General features: G+C 52.0%; 2 protein-coding genes across 2 annotated transcripts in view; one reads left to right on the forward strand and one right to left on the reverse strand.

Moving 5' to 3' along the window:
• The window catches only part of LOC101633443 (maestro heat-like repeat-containing protein family member 1), a 56311-nt gene extending 55608 nt beyond the window's left edge, over positions 1-703 (reverse strand). Inside the window, exon 1 of the mRNA XM_012732320.1 lies at positions 614-703. Coding sequence (XP_012587774.1) covers positions 614-703 — 90 coding nt within the window. The remainder of the gene's footprint in view (positions 1-613) is intronic.
• FKBP4 (FK506 binding protein 4, 59kDa) lies at positions 702-7409 on the forward strand. The gene is made up of 10 exons (XM_012732321.1): positions 702-714; positions 1482-1700; positions 2072-2214; positions 3035-3155; positions 3418-3574; positions 4266-4356; positions 4455-4538; positions 4781-4966; positions 5483-5722; positions 6633-7409. Exons 1-10 carry the CDS (start codon positions 702-704, stop codon positions 6732-6734), a joined length of 1356 nt encoding a protein of 451 aa, XP_012587775.1. The 3' UTR covers positions 6735-7409.
• The last annotated feature ends 3422 nt before the right edge of the window (positions 7410-10831 follow it).

Raw genomic sequence — 10831 nt, forward strand, 5'->3', positions numbered from 1 at the left:
CTTGGTCGGTGGCGGTGCGAGAGTTCGCCCACCCCTGACAGTTAAACATTAGCCAGGACGCGGAGCGGGTCTTAAGAGTCATTTCCTGGCCTGGAGGCCTTTGTGCAACTTGGCGCCCGAGTCTGCTGGCCGGAGTCGGCGCTCCGGCCCTGGGGCTTCGTTAGCCCCTCTCCAAAGGCTGGGACTGAGCTAGGTCACCCGCTCAGCCACGCCGTCCCCCTCCCCCCAGCCCCGGGAAAACCGAGCGGCGGTGCATGCCGGGACCTGTAGTTCCGCGCGCATCGCGCTCTTCTTCTGCCCCAACCCTCCACCGGGCGCTTCTTGAGTTGGGCTTCGGGGTGCCCCGCCGGGAAGAAGTGCTCCATTTGTGTGACCAGCTAACGACTAAGCTCGTGTTGTTAGGAGCAGGGAATCCAAGACTTGACTGGCGTCTCGACTCCGGGCAGGGACACCAACTATGGGGTCAGCGCAGAAGGGCCCCAGGGGGACAAAATCCCAGACCGGGCTCGTGCACTGTTGCCAGACAGGGTTGCTTCTCATCCTGGCTTCCCACTGCTCTGCTCCACGTGTGTGCATCACCCGGGCAAAGCCAAAGACCTGGATGAGCCCTTACTTGTTCCAGAAATGCATCTGGCTTTGCCCCAGATCCTGGAATCTCAAACCGCTCTCTCAGTGGGCATGTAGCTGCCCCTTCTCGCACCATGGTTCTACAAGGCTGTTCCAGGAAGGGTCATCTCCCGGTTGTCCTCTTTCCCCTGTATTACACTCTTAGACTCCCTGTCCATTCTTACCACCAAGCTTTCCCTTCAGGGCAGCCACACAACACCAAGGGGTCCCTGAAGTGACCTTGTGTAAGTGCTTAGGAGGAGAGGCAGGCTGGGAAGGTCCTGGGAAATAGCCGCCCTGATACTGATCTAAGGACTAGCCTACCAGTCCTGACTCGAGGTTAGGGTCTGATTACCCTGTGCTCATCTGTAACCTGCTTTTGGTTCCTTATTCATACTCCTTATCTGTAAGCCAACCTTTGATCTGATGCCCGTGGGCATTTGGGAAGAATGAGGAAATGTAGCGTAAAAACTTAAAAACTTATCCCTTTGGGTGATTTGGTGATGGGAAACCCGTGGGGATTACAATTGAGATGAAAAAAAAAATGTGCAAAATGATGTAAAAATAAACTTTTTAATAAAAAAAACAACTTATCCCTTTGCTGGTGGTAATAATCTTCTGTTCAGTCTTTGACCAATTCGTCCGTCTAATAAGAGAAAGGGGTTATCACTAGGGACCTAGGGAGTTTAAGTGGCTTATCCATGATCATGCAGGAAGAACTTGAACTTATTTTGGGGGGGAGGGTCCTGTTTTTCAAACCTCCAAAAAGATCATTTAGCTTCCAGCTAAGCTTGAGATCAAAATCATTTGAGAATCAGCCTGCCTGGAGTCCACTTATAAGGAAACAGAAGGAAGAGTCCATAATTTCCCATCAGAGGCATGCAGGCAGTTTGGGGGTCCTTTTTTGCTCCACCCCTGCATACACTCACCTTCTCCACCTTTTTCCCAGGTCATCAAGCGAGAGGGCACAGGTGTGGAGATGCCCATGATTGGGGACCGAGTCTTTGTCCACTACACTGGCTGGCTGTTAGATGGCACCAAATTTGACTCCAGTTTGGACTCCAAAGACAAATTCTCTTTTGATCTGGGAAAAGGTAGGCATGGTTAGCGGGGGGTTGTAGGTTAGACTTCAAGAAAGATGTCACAGCTGAAACTATATCCTCAGCACCAAACAGAAGAAGGAATGGTTTACTACAGCCTGTTTCTCTTTTTTTTCTTCTGATGTATCTGCTTTCTGTGATCCCTTTTAAGTGCCTCACTTCCTTTCCAGGAGTGGCTGCTTTGTTCCTCTGTCCCAGAGTTGCTTGATGGATTGATTTGCTAAGTTCTGAGACTTGACTGACAGGACTTAACTGTAGCCAGGTTTCCTACCTTCCTGACCCCATGTCCAGCTTCCCCGTGGGCCTTTTTAGGGCCACTGCCAGCTCCCTGCCAAGGAGGACCTGTTTGTTTTCTGTGTCCACAGGGGAGGTCATCAAAGCTTGGGACATTGCTGTAGCAACCATGAAGGTGGGAGAAGTGTGCCACATCACCTGCAAACCAGAATACGCCTACGGCTCAGCAGGCAGCCCTCCGAAGATCCCCCCCAACGCTACACTTGTGTTTGAGGTGCGCGTCCGCCGCAGAGCTTGGGGCAGCGAGCCAGGCCTGGTCTCTACCGAGGGTCTGGCTGCTCTCCAGCCCTTCCTGCCGCTTGGAGACAATGTAGCCAAGGCTAAGGGCCTGGCTCTAGGGGAGGAAGTGAAATGTAGCAGGCCGGTGGTTCTGCTGTGCACTTAGCTTGCTGTTAGCAAGAGAGTGGCCCAGAGGGGTTTTCAGGTGGGAAGAGGTGGCCATGAGCCATCCCTCTTCTGACTGAAAGCTGTGTAAGGGTTGAGGCATGTTCATCTCAAGCTCAGCGCCCAGGCAGAAGAGTGATTGTAATTTTAACTCAGAACCTCTGCATAGTTATAAGTGACAGCGTGGAATATTTGTACTCTAAAGGCCAGAAGAGAGGAGGAGAAGCCTCTCCCACGGGTCAGGGAGGTGAAGAAAGTGAAGGAAGTGGAACTTGCAGGGTTCGGTCTGAAAATGTCAAGACCCAGTAAGTGGGTTCCCGCAGCATGCTGAGGGGGCATGTCATTCCTGATGCCCAGTGCCTTGGGCTTTGAAGGCAGGCAGTTGCTTGGGGTTGTCTGGAACGTGTTCTTACTAGGAGGAATAGGTTGATCTTCTGGAGTTAACTCAGGTTCATATGGCCTCCCCGTTTCTAGCAAAGTTGAGAGTCTAGGGCAGCTTCCAAGAACTTAGCACAAGTGTCTGTGATCTCTCCACTGTATGTAGCAGTGTGGTTACAGCAGAGCTATCTCCTTAGGTCAAAGCCTGCTCTCTGGTCACTCGTGATGAGGTAGTGGGAAAGGAGTTGTGTCACCTGTGTCTTGTTCTGTAGGTGGAGTTGTTTGAGTTCAAGGGCGAGGATCTGACAGATGAGGAAGATGGTGGAATCATCCGGAGAATACGGGTTAAGGGTGAAGGCTATGCCAGGCCCAATGATGGCGCTATGGTGGAGGGTGAGTTTTGCGTTTGGGCTCTGATACTTAGCTCTTGGGTGGCTTTGACTTTGGCTGTGTCACATCACATCCTTTCTCTGACTTTCCTCTTGTCTACAGAGTGAGGTTGGGCTATGCCCTCTTCATACCTCTCTGTCTGAGATCTCCCGGAGGGCATCCTAGGGGGCAGGAATTGATGAGGGGCGGGGATGAGGAAGACAGAGAGACCTCCTCAGCCACCTGCCCACTCACACCCCTGGTGCACTGCCCTCTTTCATGCCAGTCGCACTGGAAGGGTACTACAAAGATCAGATCTTTGACCGGCGGGAGCTCCGCTTTGAGATTGGCGAGGGGGAGAGTCTGGATCTGCCTTGTGGGCTGGAGAAAGTCATTCAGCGCATGGAGAAAGGAGAACAGTCCATTGTGTACCTCAAGCCCAGGTAGGAGCAAGGCACTTGGTAGAGCAGGTGGGTAAAGGGGAGTCAGACACAAACACGTGCAGTGCGTTGTAGAGCCGTCTATGCGAGTCTTTGCCATGCTGGTTGCTCACTACTCCCACAGACGTCCTCAGACCGTGTGCTCGGGATTGCTCACCGTGCCTCTGGGCACAGCAAACACGTGCCGTTACGCGCGCTCATTGTACCGTAGTTGGGTCCTTGGATCAAAGCCTGACCTTTCTAGTCATGGCTGTTAGAGAATCCCTTCTCTACCAGCATCGAGATTTCCATCTCCCATTCATTCTTTTAATCACTGTTGACTTATTGAGACACTCTTCTGTGTCAGACACGGTACTGGAAATTCCTGGGTATTCAGAGCCATTGTTCGTTCCTTCCAGTGACTCAGACCATTTACATCAGTAATCATGCCAGTGTGTCGCATGAGGTATTACAGGGACGTGTTAAGATGCTACGAGATCAAAGTGAAAAAGACCAAGGGAGACTTTGCCAAACAAGAAATGTTTTAACCAAGTCTCAAAGGGAACAGGGAGCTATTTCCCAGAAGATGGTCTGGGAGCCGAGGGAAGAATGGGGCTTGGGCTGGAGGGCCATCCAGGAAAGGCCAGAGGATGTAGTTTCAGCATGGAGCAGGCGAGTGCTGCGGGGCTGACCGAGAGCTTTTCTGCCCCCACAGTTATGCTTTTGGCAATTTTGGGAAGGAAAAGTTCCAAATCCCACCACAGGCTGAGCTGAAATACGAAATACACCTCAAGAATTTTGATAAGGTGAGTCTGTTCACGGTCTCTGTGCTAAAGATCAGGTCCCATCTTGCAGGGGACACTTGGGTAGCTGACAGCTTTGTTTCTCCCTTGGGATGTGGCAGGCCAAGGAGTCATGGGAGATGAATGCAGAGGAGAAGCTGGAGCAGAGCACCATGGTGAAAGAGCGGGGCACTGTGTACTTCAAGGTGAGCCAGAGCCGTGCCGCAGGAGGATTGCTCTGGGCGCCCCGCCCCCCAGACTGAGGCCATTTTCTGCCAGGTCATGGACAGATTGACACCTTTAGTCTTCATCTGGCATATCTAAGCTAGGTGGTCTGTCACGGGGGTACAGGGGGCTTCTGTGAGGCCCCAGGAACACTGATGGCTACAGCAGGACAGCCTAGTGCTGCTGAAATGGTGCAGGCGCCTGAGCCTCCCTCCCGTTCTAGGAAGGCAAGTATAAGCAAGCGCTACTTCAGTACAAGAAGATTGTGTCCTGGCTGGAATATGAGTCGAGTTTGTCTAAGGAGGATGCACAGAAGGCACAGTCCCTCCGGCTGGCCTCCCACCTCAACCTGGCCATGTGTCATCTGAAACTGCAGGCCTTCTCGGCTGCTATCGAGAGCTGTAACAAGGTGAGGGCCCCCTAGAGAGGGCAGCATTTTTGGGCAGCGTTGGTGAGCTCTGGGCATGTCTGAAACTTGTCTTCTGTGACTAGGGGAAGGGTGGCAGGGTGTGCCAGGGGCAACTCTGAGATGAAAGGCCAGGATGTGAGAAGCAAGTACCTAGGCTTTGACTGGGAGGGCGTTGACATGGCTGCAGAAGGCCACACAGGAGAAGACCACTTCTGAGTTTTCTCTCCCCTGGTTCTTAGCTTCTTTTATGTGCATGTTTTTTCCTAAAGAGAATGTCAATGTCACCACAGGCCCTTGCCATCTACTTAAAGGATCCAGGCTTGAAACTGCCTCGTGAACGCAATAGTGTTCTTCCCTAGACCTTGCTTCTTTCTGTTTGGTGGCCCAGACTTACTCTTTCTAGAGTGGAAACAGCTGCTTCCACTCTGCCTCACCTTGCAGACGGTACCTGTGGGACCCAGTCTTGGCCAGTGAGCACTGGTGAGGTCTCACTGTTACTTCCTCCTGCATCCTTAGGCTCTGGAACTGGACAGCAACAATGAGAAGGGCCTTTTCCGCAGGGGAGAGGCCTACCTGGCAGTGAGTGACTTTGACTTGGCAAGAGCTGACTTCCAGAAGGTCCTGCAGCTCTACCCCAACAACAAAGCCGCCAAGGCCCAGCTGGCTGTTTGCCAGCAGCGGATCCGCAAGCAGCTTGCCCGGGAGAAGAAGCTGTATGCCAACATGTTTGAGAGGCTGGCTGAGGAGGAAAGCAAGGTGAGGAGTCAGAGGGGGCTGCTGGGTAGACAATCCCACTAGTGTGGACACTTCGCTGCTGGTGACCCGCCGCTCCTGGTAACCATGTAGGGTCCTGGTCCCGGGAGCACCAGCCTGTCTGTTAACACAGGAAACTCCCAGCAGGATTCTGCTTGGGACTGGAAGCGTCCCGGCAGGCCTGAAGGTCGGGAGTTAGCTCCTGTGAGGGTGCATCCCAAATTGCATTCTCTGTCTTTTTAAACACATATCTGTGTGTGTAAAACCTACATTTGAACAGCTACCGCGTTACCATAGTTAAAATTGAAACTACACAAAAGAACATTTAGTCTCTACTGAGAAGCAGCTGATAATTCAGGCTTGTGTCATTTCAGTGTATTCTATATATGACACAAGCAGACAGGTTTTCTCCCTCTGCCCTAATGACAGGCAACATGCTCTGTTCCTTTCTGCTGCGCTTTTTTTACATCAGCATAGAAAAGGGCTTTCCCGCTCTGTCAGAGCTGCCCTCGGCATATTCCTCTCAGACTGACTTTAAAATCCAGTGTATTCTACACTCGAGACAGGTAGGTTTGAACTAGTCACGCGTGAAGTGCCCTCGGCCACAGGTGGGGTCACTTCCCACGTCGGGCAAGTTGGGTTGGGAACAGCACCGCAGTGCTGAGTTCTTCATCCCTTCGTCTGTGTCTGCAACCACGTGCGTCTCTCCAGGGCATCTGGAGGGACATTGCTGCGTCCGCATAACGCTGGCGGTGAACGCCTGCGGTTTTCACTTGCGGGGATGAGTGTTTGTGAACACGGGCGGTGCTGGTGTGCTAGGTGGTATGAGGACCCGGAGGAAAGGTGACCTTTCCGGTCAGCGGGATTGGACCGGTGAGAATGGAACTCACCTCCTCCGTCCCTGTCCTCACAGGCCAAGGCTACAGTAGCTGCCGGAGACCGCCTTGCTGACGCCGAGATGAAGGAGCCGAAGCCCCTGGCGGGGAGCCAGTCTCAGGTGGAAGCGGAAGCGTAGCTTCTCTCCGGGCCCTCCCGAGGCTGCCTGCCTGCCTCCCCGCTCCCCACCCTACCCTGCTCCACCCTGTTAGTTTTGTAAAAATTGAAGAATTTTGAGCGAATTAGACCTTTATTTTTCTATCTGGTTGAATGGTGGCTTTGGGGGAAGGGGGGAAAGGAGTAGGCTGGGGGACTGAGGTGGGGGATCATTTTAGATGGTGTCACCCCCTCTTCCCCTCCCCCATTACATGTGTCGATCGAATGTCCACCCACATACACACACTCATCAGAATGTTAATTTATTTTGCTTCCTCTGTTCGCTGTGTCCATGTTGCAGTGGTCGAAGGGGACGAGTGGTAGGGCCGCGGGTCTGACGTGCAGCCAGGGTGGAGAGGGCGCCTCCTGGGCAGCCGCTTCCCTCACCCCTGCCTCCTCCCAGCCCCTCTCCTCGCGTGGCCTCTGTGTGGGTGCTAGGGGTGTAGGAAACACTGCCCGCCTCTGCCCGTCCTCACCCCCGGTGGTGTGGCCGTCTTCTGGTATCCTGGTGACCCCTGCACCCTCTTTCCACCTTCTCCCTGTTAGTTTCCTTTCTCAGCCGGGTTGTGTCCCCACTCCCTCAGCCTCCTCTTTCATGTCGCCGAAGGTCCAGGTCAGCCTCAAGTTCCATGCTTGAGCAATAAAGTGGAAACAATAATCTGGGTGTCAAGCAGCCCTTTCTGTGGGGTCTTCAGAGGGTGGGTGTGGTAGGGACTATGCACAAGGGTGAGGTTGAGGGAGTCGCTGTCTCGCCCCGGGAGACCTTCATGCTGACACGCACATGGTGGCGCCACTCACGGGGGCGCCCGGTGGACAGCCCTCGGGCCTCGGCCCTCTGCGGCACCCCCGCCCCAGGAGCCTGGTGGTTTTCTTCCCTCACGTTTAGGAAGAGGAAAGGATGCCTCAGACACTGCCGGTGAGATTCGTCTGCTCGACTTTCTTGGTTTCTTAGGGTAGAGTACCGAGTGTTGTTCCCTGCCCGGCACCTTTTACACAATTAAGGGAAGGGCGGCATCCAGCCAAGAGCTGGTGTGGAAGCCTGGGGCTGGACGAGCCTGGGTTTATGTAACATTAAAGTGTCTTGTGAGGGTGTCTCATTAAAGTGGCTGTGAGGTTCAAAATAAACCCACCACCTATTCCTGTCTGGGTCAGTGATCACGTTAATTCCCAGTTAGCTGCACCTTCCTCCCCAACACAGCTTTCCATGTGGAGAGAGGAAGCTAATAGCAGCCAGTGGTCTCTGGAAGAATTAAAATGACCTGCCTTGAGTCAGTGCTGATAGGAACAAGAAGTGCATAAATTGTATCTCAGGTACTCCCTCCCTCCTCCACCACAGTGGGCTCTGCCTTGGGCTCTCGGCCTCACTGAGATGTGGTCCACGCAGCCCCGCTTCCCAGTCTACCTGCTTCAGCCTTTCCAGTCACTTGTGACCCACAAAGCCCTGGAGGCCTGGCCCAGCCTGCCTTACCAGTATGAATGTGTTTGTCTCTACTGGCTACACCCCCTCAGTAATTGCTGGCTGGGTGTGAGCTGTGTATTTTTTTTTTAAGCTTTATGCATACAAGAACTGGGGTATAGGCCAGTATTTCATACCAACTGGGGAAACAATTCTAAGCAAGATGGGAAAATACATTTTTTAGGACTTTTCACCCCCACCTGTCTTAGTGCTGTTCTTCCCTTCCTGATGCAGAACACCTCAGCCTAGTGGCCCTTCGATCAGAATGATGTAGGCCAGGGACAGCACTGTGTCAGGCCAATGTAAAAGTCGGATAAACTTCCTCTCAGCAAATTACCACTACTGATTTGACAGCTGTAGGTTTTTTTTAAAGATTTATTTATGCATACAGAACTGGGGTGCAGGCCAGAGGTACAGGGGCAGTGAGGATTCACCAGAGACAGAGTGAGGAGCAGAACAGGTCAACTGATGAAGTACACTGCTGAGGGGAGCAGCGGGCAGGTCAGAGAGGTCTGCCGCGCCATGTGGGTCACCTCCGGAGCAGGGATTGAACTCATGGGGAGGTGGCTTTAGCTGCTTAGTGCTGTGTTTTAACCCACTGCGCCACCAGGGAGGGCCCTGACGGCTGTAGTTTTCCAGTCACCAGCCTTAGATGACTTGGGTGTATTAATTGTCCTCAGTTACACAATCCAAGAATCAGAACATATTGGTGTGCAGTAAATAACCCTAAGTACACTCATCTGTGAGGCAGTGTAAGAGTGATTCACAAAGGTGCTAACGAGGAAAGGTCCCAAAAAAGCAACGCCTTCATGCAGTTAGAAGAGTTCCTGACTAGAGGTCCAGCCATACTCTGTCCCCCACCCTCAATGTGTGTTCCTCAGAGCTCCAGGCTCCTCCCACCATTTGAAAATGGTACCCCTCTTTGACGAAAGAGGAATTCATGTCACAAAACTAAGCATCCTCCAGTGAACAGTTCAGTGGCATCTAACCCACTTGAAATGTTGGGCAACCATCAATTCTAGTTTGAAGGGTTCTCATCATCCCTGTGTTGTAAGACCATTTCCACATGTGACAAGTACTTCAGTTTTAACCCTGACAGGTCCCAGAGCAGTGGTTCTGATAGGGCCAAATCCCAGGGGTGGGACTCAATAGAGTTCTGAGCACCCCCACTATTTGAGCTGATTGTGCACACCACTGTTCTGCCAAGGTCCCAGTCAAGCGCTTCTGAGAACCATGTTTCTGTACTTCCTGGCTTACAGAAGCTTGAGTAGGTTAAGGTGTACTGGGAATTGAAGAGGGGAGGGAGTGAGGAACTGAACCATGAGGAAGCCCTCAGTCCTGCCTGCAGGATGCTGAGTAGCTGTGAACCTTGTGTGTGGAAAGAGTTTTAAAGGTCCTGTGTCCTACCTGGGCATCCTAGGCAAACAGAATTCGGGCAGGGCATTGTAGACTCTCAAGATGTGGAAAAAGACTCCCTAGGAACCATTCCACTTAACACTCCTCCTCCCCACCTCTTCTTATTGCAGGTTTCTATTGATGCTATTGTTGGGCTGGGTTGGAAAGGATCCCCACCCACACAGCTATATCCATGCCATCTAACCTGCAGATGACCTAGTTAGGCAGTTCTGAGGAGCAAGTCAAAACCCATGCTGAAAGGGTGCATGGCTTGAGGCAGGTTCTAGGGGGTGCCAATAGAGACCCACCAACCACACTAAGTGCCAGGGCCAAGAACAGGTTCTTGTGGAGTCGGGTGTGCAGCATGGTTCTGAACAGCCTCATCCTGTGTTGCACATCATGGGTTGCAACAACATTCCATACACTTAAAGTAACTGATGCAAGGTGGGGACAGGTATGGAGGTAGTCAATGCAGAGACATTTTCCCTCCTTTTCTTAACTTGGCTCTCCTAAAAAAAGCCAGAATGTATGATCTCCCAAGTCATGATGATACATTATCTTCATGGCTAACAACACAAGAAAGTCACCCTTTGACACATTAAAGTCAAGAACAAGAACCCAAGTGCTGAGGAAGACAAGACTACGGCATTGTGGAGTGTTGGGTCAGGACATGATTTCAGAGAACTGGGTTAGGCACTCAGTGACAGAAGCAGGGTGACTGTCATCTCCTGAAGAAATAGTGAAAGGAAGCCATTCAAAACTATTTGACTTTCCACTTAAACATATTTTTTAAGTATCGTATTCCCATCCCTTAAAACCTAATCTGAAGCTTAGTCTTTGAGAGAACGGAGACGTGGTGGAGCTGGGTGAGATGACACACTTTTCTCCGTGAGAACAGTATTTAAAGCGTCAGGTAGCTCTGTGTGACCCAGAGCCTTTGAATAAACCTGGCCAACCCCACAGTACACCACTGGGAACAGAAACTAGTGTATCTGAGGTATTTGCCCAGGAGGCCTGCTGTTTGTTGTTCTGCTGTGCTGTTCCTTTTCCTCTGTCAGATCCATTGGGACACCTAGGAAAAGGCCTGCCACCCCACTTTCCTACACCCAAGCAAAGAGGCCCTGTACTGCAGGGCCTTCTCCCATTATGTTCAGACTTGTAAAGACCAGTCCAGGCTCAACCTCCCTAGGCAAGATAGATACCTGTGTTTTTACAATGTTGATCCCTGA

This window comes from Condylura cristata, unplaced genomic scaffold (assembly GCF_000260355.1).
Source record: "Condylura cristata isolate star-nosed mole 26May11 unplaced genomic scaffold, ConCri1.0 scaffold00034, whole genome shotgun sequence".
NCBI lineage: Eukaryota > Metazoa > Chordata > Mammalia > Eulipotyphla > Talpidae > Condylura > Condylura cristata.

What these genes read in the sequence shown, in the direction of transcription:
- FKBP4 (XM_012732321.1), top strand. An exon ending in CTCTTTTGATCTGGGAAAAG is followed by an intron (nt 1,701 to 2,071) that starts GTAGGCATGGTT and finishes CTGTGTCCACAG; the next exon opens with GGGAGGTCATCAAAGCTTGG. An exon ending in ACGCTACACTTGTGTTTGAG is followed by an intron (nt 2,215 to 3,034) that starts GTGCGCGTCCGC and finishes CTTGTTCTGTAG; the next exon opens with GTGGAGTTGTTTGAGTTCAA.